This window comes from Scyliorhinus canicula, chromosome 1, assembly GCF_902713615.1.
Source record: "Scyliorhinus canicula chromosome 1, sScyCan1.1, whole genome shotgun sequence".
NCBI classification, from domain to species: Eukaryota; Metazoa; Chordata; class Chondrichthyes; order Carcharhiniformes; family Scyliorhinidae; genus Scyliorhinus; species Scyliorhinus canicula.
In genome coordinates, this window is record NC_052146.1 from 214534689 (window position 1) to 214557874 (window position 23186).

General features: G+C 44.6%; 1 protein-coding gene across 4 annotated transcripts in view; it reads right to left on the reverse strand.

Annotated features, from left to right (window-relative positions):
* Positions 1-23186, reverse strand: part of LOC119971580 (homeobox protein Meis1) — a 239591-nt gene that overhangs the window by 73166 nt on the left and 143239 nt on the right. For all 4 annotated transcript variants that reach the window (XM_038807358.1, XM_038807350.1, XM_038807375.1 and 1 more), the window contains exon 9: positions 21030-21106. In XM_038807358.1, coding sequence (XP_038663286.1) covers positions 21030-21106 — 77 coding nt within the window. The remainder of the gene's footprint in view (positions 1-21029; positions 21107-23186) is intronic.

Genomic DNA, 23186 nt, shown 5'->3' on the forward strand with positions numbered 1-23186 from the left:
TGCTTAATCTTTTATTGTAAAACAACCCCTTCATCCCAGGAATCAGCTGAGTGAAACTTCTCTGAACTGCTTCCAATGCATATATATCCCTGCGCCAATGCTTCAGGTACAGTCTCACCAATACCCTTTATAGTTGCAGTCAGATTTCCTGGGCAGAATTCTCTGACCCACCAGCCCCGTTTCCCGGCGCCAGCGGGATCCTCCATTCCGGCAGCCGGCCAATTGGGTTTCCCATTGTGGCCATCCCACAGCAGCAGGAAACCCACGGGTGTGGGTGTGCTGCCGGCAAAGCGGAGGATCCCGCCCACAGAGAATCCCGCAGCCCTTCTCACTTGCAATAATAATAATCTTTATTATTGTCACAAGTAAGCTTATACTAACACGGCAATGAGGATACTGTGAAAATCCCCTCGTCGCCACACTCCAGCGCCTGTTCAGGTAAACTGAGGGAGAATTCAGAATGTCCAATTCACCGAACAAGCACGTCTTTCGGGACTTGTGGGAGAAAACCCACGGAAACACAGGGAGAACGTGCAAACTCTGCACAGACTGTGACTCAAGCGGCAATCAAACTTGGAACCCTGGAGCTGTGAACCCAACATTCCATTTTGTTTCTAATGAGCTGCTGCACCTGCATGCTAACCTTTTTGTGTACCGATTCTTCTGCCAGTAAAAACAGTTTCTCCTTACTTACTGTAACAAAATCCATCTTAATGTTAAGCACTTCTATTAAGTCTTCTCTCAGCCTGCTCTGGTCTAAGGATCAGGTGCGAAAAATGGCTAGTTGGCACGGTACTGCTGGGCTTTGCGCACTGGCTGAGCTCTCCAGAATGAATCACCAACCTCCAGTCAGAACAGAAGAGAATTGAGGTGAAGAGACAATGGCTGGGATTCTCCGACCTGGTGTCGGGCCGGAAAATCCCCGGGGAAGGCGCGTGAATCACGCCCCGCAGTCCCGCCACAATGGCTTCCCCATTCTCCGGTGCCATTTTCCGGGCGCCGGCGGGATTGCCGCCAGGTCGGTCGGGGGCAGTTGACAGTGGCCTCCGGGCAATTCTCCGGGCCCCTATGGGCCGAGTGGGCGACAGGTTTGGCCGAGTCCCACCGGCATGGATTACTCACCTCCCACAGGGCTGGACATGGAAGGTGATTGTGCGGGCGCCGTCCTGGAGGGGGGGGGGCAGGGCTCCAACCCCGGGGGTAGGGGGGGGGGGTGGGGGAGGAGGGCAGGGTGCCCCACGGTGGCCTGGCCCGTAATCGAGGCCTACCGATCGTCGGGCGGGCTGGTTCCATGGGGGCCTACTTTACTCCGCGACGGGGTCCTGTAGGGCTCCTCCATATTGCCCAGGGGCCAGCGCGGAGAAAGGAACCCCCGCGCATGTGTGAAAATACGCCGGCTGTTCCGCGCTTGTGTGGACTCACGCGGGCCGTTCCCCGCCAGCTGGAGCTATATGGATGACTCCAGCGGCAACCTAGCCCCTTAGAAAGGTGAGAATTCCTCACTTTCGGGAGCCATTGACGCCAGAGTCGTTAGCGCCAGCTTTCACGCTGGTGTGGGAACACAGCCCCATTTTTAGAGAAACCCCCCAACAATCTTGGAACCAAACTAAGCACCATAAAGGCATTTGGGAAGAAACTCCATATTCTCAATAGAAATGCCGCCAAGTGAGACATATTACAAGTCTCTAGAAATTGATGAAGCAGTTGAATGAGAAAGTAAGCCTTTAGATGTTGCTCGGAGATGTGATTTATAACCTATGCTCATTTCATAAAATGACCAGATCAATTTATATCAGAAATTATAATGCAATAAAATATTTTTATGTTTTGCGATAAGATCTCTATAATAAGTCTATGAAAAACTGGTTTCACTCTTTTACAGTGAGCCAAATTTACTTGAAAAATTAAAAAATATTGATCGTATCAACGGTAGTTTTAAGTGCATTCATTCATAATGGGAACTGTGTGGGAAGATATAGTTTATCATAGCTGTAATCAGTACCATTTTTCACATGAGGGAAGTCAAGAAGGGGGGGGGGAAGATTAAACCAGCTCGTACCTTCATGTGAATGTAATGAGAGAGTTATCGCGAATGCAGACAAGGCTATTGAAAACACATGACACGGTATTGAAGCAGTGTATATTCTAAATGGCAAAGAGTGTGCCAGATGCAAATGCAATCTTACATTATTTCACTCAGATCTGGCAAACCACCTTAAGGATTCTAGTGTATGAGGATTTTCTCATGAGATAGCAAGGCACTGTCTGATGCATAAACATAGGGATAAATAACAGGCTGTAAAGAAAACATTATATCCTGGTGAAATTCTCTTGCACATCCATTGCAGACTCCATCTTTAGTTTTCAGAATAAATAAGTGTCAGTCTACTTTTCTGTTGGTTTATTCTCCGGTCAGTTTTTTGCACACTTATAGTGGTACAAGATGCCCATATGATCATAGGAATGTGGCATAGAATATGGAGTGGTGGAGAGAGAATCAAACAGTCTCTCTGTTGTAACAGCAGGGAGAAATGAAGATGAAAAAGTACTATCTGGGCAATGTGCTTTTATTGGCAGTAAGTTTGCAAACAGTCCGTATGCTGGATCACACATTTTTGAATTTTCACACCCCCTCCGTTACCAATGGGAGCCAGTGATGTGGTCACACAGGGAGGCACCACAATCATGAGAAGGTCAGCTTCACAATCTGGCACTGGTTTCCTGCACCAAAACCTTTGCGCTTTGTGCAACACAAAATTGGAATAAGGCAAACTTTAACAACGTTCATGAGCATATTAGGAACAGAGACCATGATAATATGGTCTCCCTCTCTTTTTAAACACTTATTCAGAAGCCGAAAAATATTAGGGATACACAAAATACTTGAATACATTTCACTCAATAGTTTAGCTTAAACAAATGAAAACAGTAACAGAGCTGTGAAACCTATCCCATATGCTCGACCAAGAGAGTGCCTGCTTTTTCTTTTGTTTTGTTTATGATGCAGACCCAGAACTGTCTCTCACTGCTGTTTGTGTGACCACTTTCTGCTGTGAATACATCATGCTACATTGGGTTCACAGTACAGAAAAAGGTCATCGGGCCCAACAAGTCTATGTCAATGTTAAAGCACCACATTCGCCTCATCCCATTTTGGTCTCAATCGACCAGCACATCCTTCTATTTAGGGGGGCATGGTAGCCCAGTGGTTAGCACTGTTGCTTTACAGCTCCAGGGTCCCAGGTTCAATTCCTGGCTTGGGTCACTGTGCGGAGTCTGCAAGTTCTCCCCGTGTCTGCATAGGTTTCCTCCGGGTGCTTCGGTTTCCTCCCATAGTCCAAAGATGTACAGGTTAGGTGGATTGGCCATGCTAAATTGCCCTTAGTGTCCAAAAATTGCCCCTTAGTGTCCAGGGGCTGGTTTAGCACAGTGGACTAAACAGTTGGCTTGTAATGCAGAACCAGGCAGCAGCGCAGGTTCAATTCCCGTACCGGCCTCCCCGAACAGGTGCCTGAATGTGGCGACTAGGGGCTTTTCACAGTAACTTCATTGAAGACTACTTGTGACAATAAGCTATTATTAAAAGGTTAGGTGGGGTTACTGGGTTACGGGGATACAGTGGGAGTGTGCTTAGGAGGGTGCTCTTTCCAAAAGGGCCGTTGCAGACTCGATGGGCTGAATGGCCTCCTTCTGCACTGTAAATTCTATGATTCTACTCAATTCTCCTCATGTGTTTATCCGGCTTCCCCTTAAATGCATCTACCACTCCCTAGGGTAACAAGTTCCTCCTGCCCTGACTTACATATTTAATTTATTAGTGACTTCCTTTTGTTCCATTCTTTCATGGGATATGGGCATATTGCCCATCCTTAATTTCCCCATGAACTGAGTTGATTTGCAAGGCCAGTTAAATTGACTTGCTAGACCATTAGGAAACCAATTAACAGTCAAACACATTACTGTGGATCTGGAGTCACATGTAAGCCAGGCTGGGTAAGGACGTCAAATTTAGTAAGCTGGATGGGTTTGTTCAATGACAATCATCAATGAAATTCCGATTCCATCAGTTGCCATTGTGAGATTGAACCCATGTCCCCCCTGGAGCCTGAGCCTCTGGATTACTAGTCCAGAAACATTACAACTGTGCCACTGTCTCCCTATATATATTCATGGCTCCTAGTTTTGGTCTCCGCACAAGGGGAAGATCATTATTCATTATTTTAAAGACTCCTCAATAGTCTGTCTTTTGGAGAAATGAGGCCCAGCATTTTCAATCTTCCGGATGTTTATGACCTCTCAGTTCTGGTGTCCTCCTTGCGACTCTTGCACCTTTCCCAGTGCCTCAATATTCACTTTATTTATGATCCAGGAAAACTTCACCCTCTCTGATGTTGTGGAGTGTTGCCAATAACTGATCAAGCACAAAGCTTCCCTGCTTCAGACTCTGACATCCAGGGTAAGTGTGCAAACCTGAAATATGGAGGGTCACTTAGGTTCCACACCTTGCATTTCAATATTCACACACATTCTGATCTCTTTACGTGCCACTATCTGCATCCTTCTTAGCCATGATCACCCCCATTTACATTCCCTTTGTCTTTCTGTCCATGGCAATCTTTATCAATCTCCGCCTATCGCTGGCCCTCTGTCAGGCACCACTGCTCCATGAGCCCCTCCACAACAGTATAAATCAGACCCGATTTCCGTTCCCTCCAGCTTTGACAAAGAATCATCCAGACTCAAAACGTTAGCTCCCTTTTCTCTCCAGATGCTGTCAGATCTGCTGAGATAGTCCAGTATTTTCTGATTTGTTTCAGATTCCAGCATCCACAGTAATTTTCTTTTATCTTCACACACATTGGGTGCGATCTACTGCCTGGTTTGTGCCCGAAAGGCAGCACTGTATGGCCATTAGATGCCAGGAGATCCTCCTTGCGGCATCTAACATGATCTTGCAAGACATTGGGATCTAAATCCCACCATTGTGGGCGGAATCACTATTGCAAATCTCTCCCATGGTCTACCCGAGGCGTTGGAACCTAACCCCTTCACCTTGGAGACCTTGGGCGAATGCCATTCAGTGCTGGTCTCCACAGTCAGATGGAATGGCATTTGTGGGGTCTCCCAGGGGATTGGACGCCCCCAGGTGCTTGACCTCTGGGTGGAGTGGCACCAGGGCATGGCTGGTGTCACCCAGGCACCTTGGTACTGCCAGCCTGGCACCCTGGCAGTGCCACCTGGGTCTTAACCTGGCACTGCCAAGGTGCTTAGTTGACACTGCCAGCTGGCAGGGCACTGCCAGAGTATCAGGCTGGCACTGCCAAGGTGCCAAGCTGGTATTTTACCCACGATGGGGAACGGACCTGGGGGTGCCCTACGCGGGTGCAGTGGGGTCAGGGGGTGCACGAGGAGGGCCGAGAGATCTGGCGTCTCGATCTCCTCCTCCACCGAGGATCTCCGGCGAGCTCCAGCGGCGCATTCTGCACTGAGGCCCCGAATAGAACCAGAGTGCCGGTAGATAGCATTGTGTTACTCAACGCTGCGAGTGCTGGGAAACACCCAGCTAAATGCACTCTTATGGGGCTCAGTTGCCATTTGGTTACACCGCACCTTTTCTGCCCACATTTTATGCCCCATTGTTCAACTTTAAAAAAGCTTTTTTAAAAAAATTGAAATCCTTTAGAAAGGGTCAGTGGACATCGCCATCCAACACCAGCCTTTGGTAAGGCTGAAGTTGAAGTATGGCAGGGCAATAATGGAAACTCAGAGAATAGGCATGAATCTACAGGTGAGTGCCAGAGCAATCCAGCTCTACTGGGTAGCTGCTAAAGTGAGGGATGAATGAAGCAGGCATGAAAGGGTACTGCTCCTCTGTGCCAATCCATTGTACTATCATTACTAATGGCACTATGACAGGCCTGGTAGGGGCTGGAGCCAGATTTGCAGGCACAGATAATGACTACAGTCATTGTTTGCACCAGCATTATACTACGTGATAACCTCAGGTGTCTTTGCTGTCGATGGGCACAGCATTCCGTCTGCCTGCTAAGACATACCAGAGCAGTAGCTGGGGCTGTCAAAACCATCTTGTCAGATGTATCCCAACAAACAATACTGACTACAGATCACTCTGACAGGTCTTTATTGAACTGTGCCGGAGTAGACATCACACACTGTGATTTACTTAGAAATTATAGCACAGAAACAGGCCACACAGCCCAAAAGCCCATGCTGGTGTTTATGCTTCACACAAACCTTCTCCCACTTTTCTTCATCTCACTCCACCAATATAACCTTCTATTTCCTCCTAGCTCATGTGCTTATCTAACTTCCTCTTAAATGCATCAAGACACACCGCAACTACTCCTGGTGGGAGCGAGTTTCACGATCTCATCAATCTCTGGCTAAAGAGGTTTTTCCTGTGTGCCTGTCAGATTTATTAGTATTTTATATGGTTGGTCCCGAAACCCCAACTAGAGGAAACATCTTCCCTCCATCGGCCCTATTAAACTCCTTCATCATGCTAAAGACCTCTATCAGGTCACTTCTCAGTTTTCAATCTTATAGAGTACAATTTCTGTTAAGAAATTGTTAAAATATCCTTATGTTTATAATGCCGTGTCCTTAGCATGACCTCGTACCTTACTGCCTATCACTCCAGGTACTCAATGCAACAGATCCAATGCTCGCAAGATGGTAGGTGTCCTGTACCTCCAGAGTCATAGCGAAACTAAGCATCTGCCATTGCTTCAATCGACACTGGTCGTGCTCTCGACTAAATCATCCTACAACAATATCAATATCAACTTGCATTTCGACAACATCTTAAATGTGGCAAAATATCCCAAGGTGCTGCACTGGAACGGTATCAGACGAAATCAGACAAGTTTCATAATCGGTTGCACGGTAGCACAGTGGTTAGCACTGTTGCTTCACAGCCCCAGGGTCTTAGTTCGATTCCCGGCTTGGGTCACTGTCTGTGCGGAGTCTGCACATTCTCCCCGTGTCTGCGTGGGTTTCCTCCGGGTGCTCCGGTTTCCTCCCACAGTTAATCTCCCTGCACAGATCTGCAGGTTAGGTGGATTGGCCATGCTAAATTGCCCTTAGTGTCCAAAAAGGTTAGGTGGGGTAACTGGGTTACGAGTATAGGGTGGAGGTATGGGCTTAGGTAGGGTGCTCTTTCCAAAAGGGCCGTTGCAGCCTCAATGGGCCAAATGGCCTCCTTCTACACCATGATTCTATGAAAATTTGGCAATGAGACACCTAAGGGGATATTGGGAGAGATGACCAAAAGCTTCGTTGAAGAGGCAGGTTTTAAGAGGTATTTTAAAGGAAAAGCAAAGCAGAGAGGTTTAGGGAGGGAATTCCATAGCTGTGAGCACAGGAGGCTGAAGGCACGGCCACCAACAATGGAGTAATTGAAATTAGTAACGTGTAAGAGACCAGAATTGGTGCAGCGCAGATATCTCGGAGGGTTGCATGGCTGGAGGATGTTACGGAGATAGGGAGAGAGCGAGGCCTTGGAGGGATTTGAAAACAAGGATGAGCATTTTAAAATCAAGGTCTTTCCAGATTTAAGTCAATGTGGATCAGCAAGCGTAAAGTGTCATGTTGAATGGGGCTTCAATTCAAGCGATGCAAACGCACCACATTCCCACTAGGGCGGAATGTCTTCCCATATTCAGCCATGACACGGTGTTACAAATGTGGGAAGTTAATGAGATTAACAGTGAGTTTGAGATGAAACTAAAATAACAGAAAGCTAACAAGACTAGCAGACATCTAGAGGAATAATGAGATGCGATTTGCCCAGTAACAAGATTACCAGGTGTCTAGTGACATTGAGGTGTGAGCAACCATATCAGAAATATTGTTAACCAGATATCAGTGGAGGTATATAAATGATAACTTCTAAAGTCAAAGATTTTGGGAGAGGTAGACAGCAGAATCCAGAGGCAAATATCAAAGAGACTGGAACAGTACAACTGCGTGCACCCTCATTGGAAAGTAGGCTAGTTCTCCATCCAACAGACTTGCATCATGAAGGCCTGTTCCAGCGAACATTTAGAGCCACAGCAATTTGCAGTTATTCTCCTCCAAAAGACAGTTTTGTGCGTTTGCTGAAGCAGGAAGAGACGTCTTTCCAGACTTGGGCACCTAAGTGGTATTGTGTGGTAACTATTAGCTGGATTTGACCCATAGAGTTACTAAAATTGGATGTTGCTTTGAAAAAAGGGGTGTCTCAGTGAGTTGAGGGAACAGGAGGAAACGTCTGATAGCACAGCATGATTAGTTATTCCTATACTTAAGTGGTTATATTGTATATTAGTCTTTTGTTGTGTGTGTTTTTGTTTTCTTTTAATAAATATTCATTATTAATTGTTTACATAACGACAGCACTGGCTCTTCACTGGGTTGTACCTTGTTCCTCACATTATACCAAACCGATTTACACAACTAAGAACCAGTGTTTCAAGTCATTCTTCAGGGTTTTGACAAGCTCTCACAGATAACATCAGCAGGGTTCTTAACACATGGATGACGACAGAGTAATGTTGTTGGGGACCTTTAGTATATTAAACAATGTCACTCTGTGCACTATTATTCAATCTTTCTGTCTGCCATAAGTTTCAACATGTGCATGCAGCTCACCATTGGAATATTTCAGTTTGGGACCAAATATCCAAGATAATTGAAAACAACACCACACCATGTGAAGAAATTATATTTTAAAAGACTCAAAGGAGAACTTTAGGAAGTAGGAGCACAAGAGGACCACTCGGTCCCTTGAGCCTGCTACACCATTCAATATGATCATGACTGATCTTGGGTTTCAACTCCATTTTCTTGTCCATTTAGATTTCCCATAATTCCCTGAAACACTAAATATTTTCAATGATGGAGCATCCACAACCAAAGATTCACAACCCTTGGAATCAAGTAATTTCTCCTCAATGCAGGCAAATGGGGTTAGCTTAGATGGGCGTTTTGGTTGGCATGGACCAGTTTGGGCTGAAGGGCCTGTTTCCGTGCCGTAGATTCTACGATTCTATCTCAGTCTGAGATGATCGACCCCCTTGTCTCAAGACTGTTCCCCCGTGTTCCAGAGCTACATTATAAAAAAATGACATGCTAAACTCTACAACTGAGCCAGCTAAATCTACCATATCCCTCAGTTGTTCAAACATTCCTTTGCGGCTGTTGAGAAAACTATGCTTGCATCAGTATGTAAAATATATTGAGACTAGTAAGAGGCTCAGTCTTGTAGAGCCAATCAGTCGTGCATATTAAAGAGCAAACATCGACAGGAAAAAAAACTCAGCATTTTTCACCAGATCTTTAGCCTAATAGTGCTTAATTAGCAATTCAATCATATATATATTATAACACAAAAATGCAGAGAGAGGGAATTATGAAAAATACGATTTGGGTCAGGAAAGCAAGGAATAAGGAATGCCTTTTAAATTAACTCATTCCATGTAAAAAGCATCCTATCTTGGATTCTATCCACCAAGCTAATCCCACGAGGGAAAGTGTTATTTAAATACTCCCTGGACCCCAAAGGTAATCAAGGAAAACTCCATAGTCTTCATTATTATTCTAATCCACACTATTAAACCCCAATCAGGAGCTTCCTATAGGAAACATGCTCTCTGTGCAATACAGGGTTAAAGTAGGAGAGGGGGCAACTTTATTCCAAATAATATTAATACACTGGCTATTTCTAGGAGAATGCAGATGACACCCTCACCCCTTTCCACCCTAACCTCCCTCCCCCAACCCAATATACTGGAATCCAATGTGTTTCGATTTTTGGCATGGGTTTTAAAAAGTTGCACAAATTTGAATTTTCGTGACTCCCAGGGTTGCCTGTTAAACTGGGACAGATGTAGATTGCGTACAATAGGGAGCAGGAAATGGGAGAAATGAACATCATTTAAATTTAAAATTCCACCCGAGCCGACTGCCCCAGTCAGTGTGCGACTTTGGAGATGTGTTAGTTGAACTTTCAAAGTAATTTCATCCCCCTCCTCTTGTGGTTCACCAGAGAGTAGAGAATGGCACACTAATTTACAGTGCACGTTTTCTTTGCTCAGTCTGAAACCTTCTCTCTACCAATGTTACACCTGGTTTCGACAGGCAAACAAAGTTCCTGCATAAAGGAATGTTGCAAGCCTTTGCAATTTCTGAAATCCATTTACAAGGGGTGCATGGTCTGCTGTCTGCCTCCAGTGCCCTTTCGTGATCCTAAAATATGCGCAAGAGTTAACTGGAGCAGGATGCACAATAGGCCTGCAATTAAAAGATTTGAAAATACCATATGGGGATAAAATTGGTCCAGTTTCAGGGACGGAGCAACATCCTGCACCTGAAAGTCATGTGCACTGAAATTGGGTCATGCTTTTTCAGGCGTCCCGAGTGTTTTCCTCCTGATAGTCAGTTTGTGAAGGAAAAATCCAAAGCCAGTCTTTACTTGAAATAAATTTATTCACAGAGTGAAACGTGACGAGTACATATCTCCTGACTCCAGAGTGAGTAAGTGTCTCTTTGTATGTACTCAGGTAACTATCCAATCAATGTCCTCCACCAGTGTGTACCTAATTCCAATTGATACAATTAACACCTAGTAACCATTTAAACTTGCTGTTCGGACCCTTCTTATGCAAATGAGGGGCCCAAACTCCTCTTTTGGGCCTCCTAACAAAAACTGTTTTGCGATGCGCTGGGGGGGGAAGGGTATGTCGTGGCCAGCAAAAAGGCTTTTGTTTTTGAATTCCAAAACCGCTGTGCGGCCATGAGGAGCAGGTGTTCGCCCTTCAATGCCTCAGTACTTATAAACCATCAGTGCGATAAGCAGGCAAAACAGCGCGCTGCATGTGGAGTTATGACTCTTGCAAAAGCTTTCCCAAGTGAAGGAAGCAAGGCTCAGGATCTGGTGAGTCTCAGCTTTCCTAAGTAAGTGCACACACAGAGCAGCACCGGTGGCACAGTGGGTTAGCCCTGCAGCCTCATGGCGCTGAGGTACCAGGTTCGATCCCGGCTCTGGGTCACTGTCCGTGTGGAAGTTTGCCCATTCTCCCCGAATTAATTGGGTACACTAAATTTATTTTAAAAAATAAGTGCACACACTCTGAGCGTACTTTGGATTATAAATTCAAAAATGGACCATAATTAATTTAGACAACACCAGTCCCTCCTGCCACCCCGTCCCTCTGTCCCCATCATGTATATTCAAGTATTTTGTGATGGACACAGCAGGACACAGTTATTTGCAGAACCAGGATCCTTTGCTTTTCATTTTGCTCAGAAGGGAATCCCCACATTGCCTCTGAGTAAATGCAAGCAAATTGAGTCATGTTCCAAATGAAGCAAGAAGCTGCGGACTTCCTGGTCAGTGCTGTGATGGCTCGTCTCATCCAAGCATTGAGTGCAAAAATGTACCTGGACTGTCAGTAACACTCTTGGATGAATTCTTGGCACGTTCCTCTGTGAGCTATCTTAACATTTTCGATAGATGCATTAAGTACACATTCATTAATGTTGCCAGCTCTAATTACTAGTCTCATATCTTGCCATATTTTATATTCAAATGTAACTTAAGGTAATTTGCCACAGTCCATGAAGGGCCATAGGTACCTTTCTTTGTTAGAGAGAGAGAGACAAAAGGGGCATCACTCTGCATCAATCCTGGGGCAAGCTGAGGAGGCAGACCTTCATGAACCAGAACAGCTAGCCCGGGGATTGAACCTGAACTGTTAACTCCACCCTCAACCACACTGCAGTTGTCCAGCCAACTGAGCTAACTGACCCCAACAAATGTAACTAAATTTAACTGATAATTGGCTGATAAAGTTCCTTGAAACTAGGTGCTAAGGAACAAGGGTCTAACCCCAAATGTATAAATAAAAAGATGGATTTGCATTTACCTAGCACCTTTTATTAATTCAAGATGCTTCAATGTGCTTTACAGCCAATGAAGTATATTTTCAAGTGTGGTCACAGTTTTACTGCAGAAAAACGTGAGGTCCAGTGCAGCCCTCCTGCCCCTGCCTGTGTTGAGGCCTTGGGCCACTTCCCAGCCTCAATTTTATGGTCGGTGGGAGGGGTTCAGGTACCCGGGGAAGTTTGGCGGTTATGTCTGCTCATGCCATGGGTGGAAAAGAGTGAGGGTGCCTCCATCACTGGCCCTCTTTCCAGATTGTGCCCCCCTACAACCTTCGCCAACAACTACAGCTCCCTCCCGACTTGCCAGTGCTTCCACCCCACCTATCCCTCAAACCACAACCCCACCACCCTCTAACCCTGACCGTACCTCCGCACCACGGGATCCTAGGCTTACCTTGTCCTTTGCATTCCGGCACTTTAACTCTGGGGAAAGCCTGCATTCCTGCACTCCCAACAGTGACCATAGCTCCCAGTCGCACTGCTGGAACAACAGAGCTGCCAGCCAATCAGTCACCTCCACCTGAAAGAGGGGCATAAATCTTCCCTCCAGCCAATTAAGGTTCTTCAAGGTGTAAAATGACTGTGGGCAGTGTGATCTGCTGGGATGTGTTCCCCGCCCATTTCTCCAGGGTGGTGATGGACAGCCCACCATCAGTAAAATTCTGCCCCTGCTTTTTGTCAGTCAGAGTGAAGTCTGAATTCATATGAAATATTGTGGAGTTTAAAAAGCTTGTGTAATCAATAACATATATGCAATCGAGCTTAATCTGTATTTATATATTAAAATGTTGCATTAAAACTCTTTGACTCATAACTGTTTGATGCAACATGCAGAAACTATTTTACTTGTCAGTAACACCGAAGTCACCCTCTTTGGCTTGTGCCTATAACTCATTCCTATTGTTTGGTGTCCATCAAGCTCATGAATGCTATCTCAGGCTTGGCCTGCAGACACTGAGACTTGGCTGCTTCCTCAGTCATGAGCTGAACTGCTTTCCCGATCTTCAATTCCCCACTGAGACTGATTTGTTTCACCTCAAAACAAACTGTCTACCTTTTCCCCTATCACTCCCCCACCGCTGACAAGATTGTTATTCCTGCCGTTACCCGCTTGAAGCTTGACTCCTGCATTAATTGACATGCAGCAGCCAGACTCCAAAAGCGATGGCTTATCAAGAATGAGATATGTGCGCAAAGACCTTCAGCAGCCCACCCATCATAACCAAACTCCGCTGGCTTACCATAACCCAATAAACTGATTACAAGATCATCAGATCACAGAATAGTATAGTGCAGAAGAAGGCCATTCAGTTCATAGAGTCTGGCCGTGAGTCCGGTTTCAGGCAAGTTTTGCGAGGTGTTTCTCAGCCATGACGGAGCTCAGCTCACTTGTGCAAGAAGACTACACGCGGATCGGGGGCATCATTTATAAAGGCAGCCCTGATCTTTCGACCCCCTTCGGCCACCCTACCGTGGCCTACCTTGGCCAGGGTGCCAGACTGGCAGTGTCAAGGTGTCTGGGTGCCACCAAGACCGCCAGGATACCACCTTCCCTGTCCCTGATCACTTAGGGGTCTCTAATTGCCTGCCCCCCAACCCCCTCCCCCGCGCGGGTGCGTTACGACTGGTCCACGTTTGTGGAAACCTGTGCTAAAAGACGCCCTGGCGAGGTCTCCCAGGCATGGTCTAATGGCTCTTTTAAATATGCATAACTGGATGACGGCCATTGAGGGCCAGATCCAGATCGTAAAGTCTCTCAAGGTTCAGCTGAATCTCACAAGATGCCTTGAACGTCGCGAATCCCGTCAGAGCCCTCTCGCGACTTTCAACCGCCTCATCGTGACACCAAGCCAGGCATGACGAGGCTGGTAAATAGCGCCCTGTGAATTGGCTCTTTTAGTAAGAAATCCAATTAATTTCTCGTCGCAGCTCTTACCCCATATTCATGTAATACTTGCTTCAAACATTTCTTTAATTCCCTTTTGAAGGCCACTACTGTATTGAATTTTTATCTACGATTCTATCTGGTGGTGCATTCCAAATCCTAACCACATGTTGGCATAAAAAATATTTTCCTCATGTCTCTCTCGTCAACCACCTTCAAATCTGTGCCCTCTGATTGTCAACGTTTCAGCCATTGGAAACAGTGGGCTGCATCTCTGATGCCCCAGCTGCGTGTTTCTCATCGGCGCACCGTTTGCTGGTGGCATGATCCTATCTTTTATCTTTTGCAAGGGTGGGCACTTTTATCAAATCTCCTTCTAACCTTCTCTGTTCGAAGGAGAAAGTATTTCAGCTTCTCTAGTCTATCCTTGTAACTGTAAAGATCGCATCCTTGAAACCATTCTAGTAAATCTCCTCTGCATCCTCTCTGATGCCTTCATTTCCTTCCTGAATTGTGGTGCCCAGAATTGTACACAATGCTCCAGATGGGGCTGGATTTACAAAGGTTTAGCATAACTTCCTGACTTTTGTACTCCGTGCCCGTTTATAAAGCTCAGGATCATCATCCTTCTTTACAAATCACCCCTACCTGTGATCTGCGCTAAGTCACCATAAGTACCTGCCATCCTTTACACCCTCTTGTACATTATTAGTAGTTGTTCTTCGAGCCACCCAGCTTCATCTCTGTAGCTCCAGTAATAATCGTTTTGCCTCGTTATTCCCCCATTTGCTTTGAAAATTCTCCCCCAACAGCCTTCACCTTAACCAAACCATTTTTTCTTGCCCCAACGTTTGTATCCATTTACTGCCCAGATTGATGTCCAACGTTTTGTCCCTCCAGCCCCTGTAAAGTGCTCTGAGAAATGGTTTTCTGATTGGAAGTTATTCTAGAAAACTAACATGCCACCTTCCGTTGATCTTTTGTGATGTACTTAACCAAAATAGCATGAATGATTCTTGACAGAAATTGCTTATTCTAAACCTGATGCAATAATGGATTATTGTTCACTTCTGTGAGCAAAAGTTCAATTAACCTTGCACCATCTAAAAGCACATTAAAGAGGAGAATGGAAATAAATGCATCCTGAACTGTGTCCAGTTCGGACCCTGTCTGAACATTTCCCATCTCTCTTTTGCAAGGGTGGGCACTCCCCTTCCCCCTAAAACCCATTTGTTGTGCACACTATAACACAGCCAGTGTTCTACAAGACAAGCATTTATGTTAGTATTTGTATTTCATGTATTCCTGCATGCTGTGCCTCTGCCAATAATTTATGACTGATCTGCGCCCAACCTGCCCTTCAGCATTTTTATTTAATCTCTGCAACACAGATTTACAGCAACTTGTCATTAATAATTCGAAAATGTGCATGTGCCTTAACAAATTTCACAACATAATATGTGGTAATGCATTTTGGGCAATTGCACAGAGAATTTTTACCAATGTTCCCCAACACACTGACAATTATCTCAAGTGTTCATTTCCTTCCTTTTATTGACTTTTTAAAAATGTACTCCACCCAGAAAACCTCAGAAGAAGCCTCCATGTAAGTATACCTTCCCACAGTTTGAAAATAGATAAGGTGAAAGTTGTACTTTCAAGTTCTGGATGGTCAGATTATACTGGTGAAAGATCCTCTCCGACATAGATACATAGAATACCTACAGTGCAGAAGAAAGCTATTCGGCCCATCAAGTGTACTCCGAACCCCTGAAGGAGTACTCTGCCTAGGCCCAATCCCCCACTTTATCCCCAAAATCCCACATAATCTTTGGACACTACACAGCAATTTAGCATGGCCAATCTACCTAACCTGTACACCTTTTGCACAAATGCCATGTTGTCAGCTAGTTTCACAAGCATGCATATGAGCATCCGAATTGGGAGCAGGTACAGGCTCTTTGGCCCCTTGAGCCTGCTCTGCCACTTGCCTCGACCATGGCTGATCGGATTGTGGTCTCTAATTTCCTGTCTACCCACTCTACCCTTGTCAATCAAGACTCTATCGAACTCAGCCTTGAATATGCTCAATGACCCAACCTCCACTGCTCTTGGGGAAAAGAATCCCACAGACTGACCACCCTCTGAGAACCAAACTTTCTTCTCTTCTCTGTCGTAAATGGAGGCCCCCTAATTTTGAACTGTGCGCCTTGCTCCAGTCTCTCCCATCAGGAGAAATACCCAGTCAGCATCCAACCTATCAGATCCTCTTAGCATTAGATATGTTTCAGTAAAAGCACCTCTCATTCTTCCAGACTCCAATGAATACAGCCCCAACCCATTCCAGGAATCCGATTTGTAACAGAATTATCACAGCGGGGAGAATAATCGAAGCAGTCAATTAGTTTAAAAGTTAACGGGAACATGGCTCCTCTCACAGGGAGCTGACTTTCATAAAGCAGAAAAGAGAAACGGGTCTTTGATGTATTTATTAGAATTCAGTCTGCTAATGTACCCCTGCCTCCGGTTTGGAAACTGTGGCCTGACAATATGTGTTCTGCTTGGACGATACATGCATTCAAACTGCAATGGCCTGCAAAGAACCATGTGCAATCCTTCCCTATAGGCTGTGTGCAAAGTGCTATCCCATTATCCCCTACTGCCCCCCCCCCCCCCCCCCCCCACCACCACCCCCTAGACAGTTAGAGAAATCGATTGTGTAGGGTTGCTGTTAGGTCAGAGAAATTGATAACCCTCACAAGCTCCAGTCATGTTAGTCGGCCTGTGTCTGCCAGATAGTGCACTTTGTAAATTAAACTTCTAAAGGCAAATATATTGTAAGTAGCTAGTTATCTCTCTGGTACTGAAATTGAACAATGCCAGGATTATGGTGACAGAAATTACATTTTTTGTAATGGGGTTTAATAAGATCACAAATCTCTCCTCTGGGCTTGCTCCCTCCCTTGTTAAGTGAACAGGCTTTGGTAACACAGGCGATATCAACACGGAAACCCAATTTAATCACTAAAATGGATTATGGTTGTAATCATAGCTGTAAAATATTAATCTTTGGCACTTATTTGAAAGAACAAATATTTTTTATCTGCTAACTGGCAAACCCCCGAACATTGTGAACCAGTTCTTGCTATTTTCTGCTTTTACACATCAAAGAGAGTAGAATTTCCTACTACAAACATCCATCTAAAATATTTAGACAATTAATTAGATACAGTTAGTTTTAATGGCTATTGAATTTCGATCTCCAGCAGAATGTCATTGCTGCAACTATATGAAGTCTGATTTACAGTGTGCTGACATACAGCAACAAATCATGCCTCGTTACAAGGTTTTATCGCATGGCTCTACATTTTGAACTGAAAGGGTTTGCTTTATCCGTTGGAGATGATTGGAAAAAAATACGCCATTTTAAAGGATTGAACAGATGGCAGTCAACAGACTAAGTCACGACTGTGGCAAACACCTAATGTTAATCTGAAGTTAATGCAACCTGAACAACTCACATGGTACCAGAGCTGAGTTACATGGACAAGTCGGAGAGGCGTGGGTTGTCAAACGGCCCCCCTATGTACTACACACTTTATGTTTCCATAAATACAAGTTCTTTACTTCTCTTTCTTCAAAGCGCGATCACATCTTCCTTCAATCGTCCTCCAAAACGAAGACAAGTTCCGCTCAATGATTCATTCCTCATAACCGGACTGTAGCTATAATGCCTCTTTAATATTGATACTTCATCAACTTCATCCACACAGTGTAACTCAGCAAAGAGGTTCCAATCAGATTCCAAAATGTGTTAACGCTAATCTGGCATGTTACCACCTGGAGGATATAACTTCACATGCTTTCTTTGCCATTGGTTCTTAGCTCGGTTCAAATTGGGTTTTGAAATTCAGAGTTGGACCCCCTAGTCACTCGATAAAGGGAGTATTGTTTTAACAAGAAACCAGTTCTGCCAGTCAACTTGGTACAAACATTAAAACCATAACCACCACCCCATGTTTTTATTTTTATTTTAGAGTACCCAATTATTTTTTCCAATTAAGGGGCAATTTAGCATGGCCAATCCACCTACCGGGCACATCTTTTGGGTTGTGGGGGCGAAACCCACGCAGACACAGGGAGAATGTGCAAACTCCTCACGGACAGTGACCCAGGGCTGGGATTCGAACCCGGGTCCTCAGCGCCGTAGGCAGAAATGCTAACCATTGTGCCATCGTGCTGCCCTACCATCACCCCATGTTTGTGTGGCTTTAGCCCCCACAACCCAAAGATGTGCAGGGTAGGTAGATTGGTCATGCTAAATTGCCCCTTAATTAGAAAAAATAAATTGGGTACTCTAAATGTTTTTTGAAAAACATAACCATCACAGTGCAGTACTGGGTGTGTGCGCGGCATAACCCCCGAGACTGACAGGTGTTGAACCCCAACTACAGCTAACCTCAGGTGGCCTTCCACACTGTGCTTCATAATCTAGTGTAATTGCAACCTTGGAACCTAAATGGGCCAGTGCAGAATAGCTCATTCACTGTATCAAACACAGTGCGCCTACTCCTTACATCCTGGAGGCGATTTGATATAATTGACAACTTCCTGCACTCACAATTTTGGGATGACTAATCTATAATTTCCAGGTTCTTTTCTATTCTTCATGTCACTACATTTTTTACATCCCACGTCAATCATTTTCCTGGTCTTTCAGGGTGAAAATCACTGCCACATTCTGGGCACTGTTTTGGGGATTTGATGTAAGATTGCCCAACTCACGTCAGTTTGAAATCATTAGAGAAAAGTGTGAATGGCCAAGTTCCAAATGAGAAAGAGCAGTGTTCTAATTCCTCCTAATCCCTTACTCCTGCTGTGCGCAATTTATTTAATACACTTATTATTCTATTTCCACTTAGTTGAACTTAATATCAATAATCTGGAATACTGATAACATGAAGTAATAGAGCACGGAAGACGGTAATTTGGCCCACCATCCCTCTTCTGGCTTTTTGAAAGAGCTGTCCAATTAATCCCATTCCACTCTTTTTCTCCAGAGCCCTGAACAAATTTCTCCTTCAGCTATTTGTCCAATTTTCTTTTAAATGTTGTTACTGAAACTGTTTCCCTGTCAGGAAGTGCCTTATAGATCACAACTCATTCAATAAAAAAGTTTTCATTTCACCCCGAGTTCTTTTGCCAAACAGCTTTGTGCCCTTTGATTACTGAATCTCCTTCTTAATCTATCGAAATCAATTCTTCCACAAACTTGAACACCTCTGCCAAGTCTCCCGTTAACCTTCCCTAGTCTGTCTCTGCGTTGACTGAAGAAAAGTTATCCAGCATAATCCCGCTTTCTCGTTGCAACTGTAAGGAATCAAAATATATTGGGTCCAATTTTAACATGACTCACTGTGTGTGTGGGCGTCGGGGGAGAGAAAGGAGGGGAGAGAGGGGGGGTGGGGTGGGGCGGGGGGAGAGGGGCGTCGGGATGGGGGTGGTGAGGGGTGCGGAGAACACACAGGATCAAGTGAAATGCTGGTACTATAACCTGTCCAGTTATTGTCATTTTACCCCCTCCCCTCCACCCCTGTTAGGCAGCTGTTGGGATTGGCCCGAGTACTGGATTTTATACCGCACCCGTTTGTACTCTCATAGAACATAGAACAGTACAGCACAGAACAGGCCCTTCGGCCCTCGATGTTGTGCCGAGCAATGATCACCCTACTCAAGTCAACGTATCCACCCTATACCAGTAACCCAACAACCCCCCCCCCCCCCCCCCCATTAACCTTATTTTTTAGGACACTAAGGGCAATTTAGCATAGCCAATCCACCTAACCCGCACATCTTTGGACTGTGGGAGGAAACCGGAGCACCCGGAGGAAACCCACGCACACACGGGGAGGACGTGCAGACTCCGCACAGACATTGACCCAGCCGGGAATCGAACCTGGGACCCTGGAGCTGTGAAGCATTTATGCTAACCACCATGCTACCGTGCTGCCCTCTCTTTGAAAGTCAACAAATAATATTGGGTGGGTGTAAAACCGAAGTTCCACCTGATCCTGTGTGCTTTCCAATTGGCACGTTACGATATAATTGTCCACTTTAAATCCATAAATGCATCATATAACGGGAACAGAAATGGGCGGCATGGTGGCACAGTAGTTAGCACTGCAGTCTCACGGGTTCGATCCCAGCCCCGGGTCACTGTCCGTGTGGAGTTTGCACATTCTCCCCCTGTCTGTGTGGGTCTCACCCCAACAACCCAAAGATGTGCAGGGTAATCGCCCCTTAATTAAAAAAAAAGCATTGGATCCTCTAAATTGATTTTTTTTTTAAATAACTGGAACAAAGATAACTTAAAAGATATGGTGGAAATGGAATTAATGGCAAGGTTATTTTTTGCACTATAAAGTGTTCTCCCACTTCTTTCTAATATAAGTTAATTAAACTGCTGCAACTGCTAAACCTTGTTAAACCGACACTTATAAAATGTGACTGCAACACTTCAAATTTAAAGAGCCCATCGCATTTTAGTTTCTTTTCGATCCAGTGGCAAAGAGCTGAGAAGGAGGTCTATCTTTTTGTTTTGTTGTATTTTTGTTTGCATATCTCTGTTCCAAGGCAGTGTTGATGACATCATTTAGGAATTGGCCAGAAGCATCAGGGCGCTGAACTAACACACAGCTGAAATGACAAGAACACTAAAGCACTCTGGGTTAATGACTATATCTACTGAAGGTAATTCCGTCTCCTCACACATCTCAAGCTCAGCGCCAGAGACTGCTCCAAGCTATTTCCCTGGTGATGCCTTTGCCAATCAGTATTTGAGCAGAATAATATATCTGGACAGTAATTCTATTGACCAACAATAGAAAAAAAAGTTCATAACACATTATCATTATTTGCCATTTTCCCTGGCAGGAAGCCTCAACCTAATTATTTCATTATAGATGTCTTTATAAAAATCTAATTCAATTCAACTTACGCACACATATTCAGAGGACAATAAAATCAAAGCATAAAATCAGAATAGTCACTGGATTATCTACAGGGAACACCTTTCCTCTTGAGCTATTCCAAGGGAGCACAAGGAGCAGAAAGGTGTGTTGTCTTCGAGCAGATCATTAGCTGTAATTTGCCAGAGGCTGTTGTGTCGTCTGTATGTAAACAAAATCAAACTACCTACCAGTTGTTCACTTGTAAAATTGTAAGCCCTGTATCCTGCGCCAGCTGTTTCTTCTGTTCTTCTGATGGATAAGGGTGCTGAAAGATGGCGAACCAAAGGGGCACAGTTAGGATAAGGTAAGCGGGTAAAAGAACTTAAAAGCACTGTGAAAATGTACCAAGTTGGAATATGTTCATTAATTAACGTTAGTAAGCTGAGGTACTGTAGTCTCCTAAGCATTAGTGGGATCTGAAATCATCTAATTAATGGCAGCAAATGGGAAGCCAATTATAAAGTTAACTGAAGTGTAGAAACAGCTACATTAATTAAGATGCTGGCTGTACCTGCTCACTCAAGTTTATTAGAGAACTAGACAGGCAATTTCACAGAAGACCATAAAAATTAATTAGTATCTGCTACCCATTTATCCTTCGGGTATGTGCGATTATAAAATTCAATTTTTTTATAAAACAACAACCAAAGTTTCCTGGGAATCTCAGGTCCATTAATTGGAATTTTTTGGTGACGCCATTCCAAAAGTTGGCAAATAATAACAAAATGGATCTTAATGCTACATAATACAACCAGGGCAGATGACCAGAAACTGAACTGGACACAGCATATGAATACTGTGGCTACAGGAGCAGGTCGGAGACTAGGAATCCTGAAGCAAATAATTCAACTCCTGACTCCCAAAGCCTATCCACCACCTGAAAGGCACAGGTCAGGAGCGTGATGGAATTCTCTCCATTTGCCTGGATGAGTGTACTCAGGAAGCTCGACACCATCCAGGATAAAGCAGTCTGCTTGATTGGCACCCCGTCCACCACCTTAAATAGGCACTCCATCCATCTCCAGTGCACAGTGGCCACAGTACATACCGTCTGTAAGATGTACTGCAGCAACTCATCTAGGTTTCTTTGACAGCACCTCTACCTCTGGAAGCAGATATATGGCTCCCTCCCCAAGCCACACATCATCCTGACTTGGAACTATATTGTCATTCATTCAGTGTCACTGGGTCAAAATCCTGGAACTCCCTCCCTAACAGCAGTGTGGGTGTGCCTACACCACATGGACTGCAGCAGCTCAAGAAGGGGGCTCACCACCACCTTCCTGAGGGCAATTAGGGATGTGCAATGACTGCTGGACTTGTCAGCAATGCTCACATCATATGAATGATTAACGAATGGCTTTGAATACTGCCTAATGCCATGCTGACAATTGGTTGTCATCAGAGTTAGTCACCTGGAAAGAATTGTATTTCATTCAAGGTAGGGATAATTCTCTGCGCTGTTTTATTATAAATCTAAAGTAAAAACAATAATGTTTTCTGTCTTCCTTCAGTAGGGGAATAAAAAGTAGTTCTTCAATAAAAACACATTAAATTCTTAATTCCCTAAAACAACATTAAAAAAAGCATTCCTGCTGTGCATTTCTTACTTCGGCTTGAATAATTGGTGTGATCTTTTTCATAGTTTCCCAAATTGGAGACAATAACATAGCTACCACATTGCACCTCCAACCTGAAAATGGCAGATGTAGAATGCATTGTAAACGCCAGACCAAAGTTATACTGTCAGCTGCACATTGCTGGTAGTGAGTTCACCAAGGCAGTGTATGGGATGTATGCCTTTTGACATGCATCAATAGCTGCTCCTTGCTTGATCAATTCTTCATATTTTGAGAATGTGAACATGAAGTCCATGCAGAAAATTTCTGCTCTATGGACTACAGGGAAACTGTTCAAAAAGAGTTTTGCACTGGGCTCAAGTCATACTGCACTCTGTGCACTAGGAGTTGGAGTACCACTCAGATTCATCCATCATAGTACCTGAACTTCCATTGATGTCGAGTGGAAGTGGGCATGTCACTGCAGCTTTCGGAGACAATGTATGGAATGTTATTAATCATGGAATTATCTTGAGTAAAATATGGACTTATTTTGTTTTACCTTGCAAAACATTCACTACTTATCATGCCTTTCAGTTACTTGCAAATGTCACAAAGATACAAATATTAGACCTGCACTGCTGCTAAATTTCAAAGCTGGCAGCTCTCCCACATTCTACCCTCTGTAAACATGAGGTCATCCAAAACTCTGCTGCCCGTGTCTTAACTTGCACTCATCACCTCCATGCTCGCTGATCTACATTGGCTCCCGTTAGACAAAGCCTC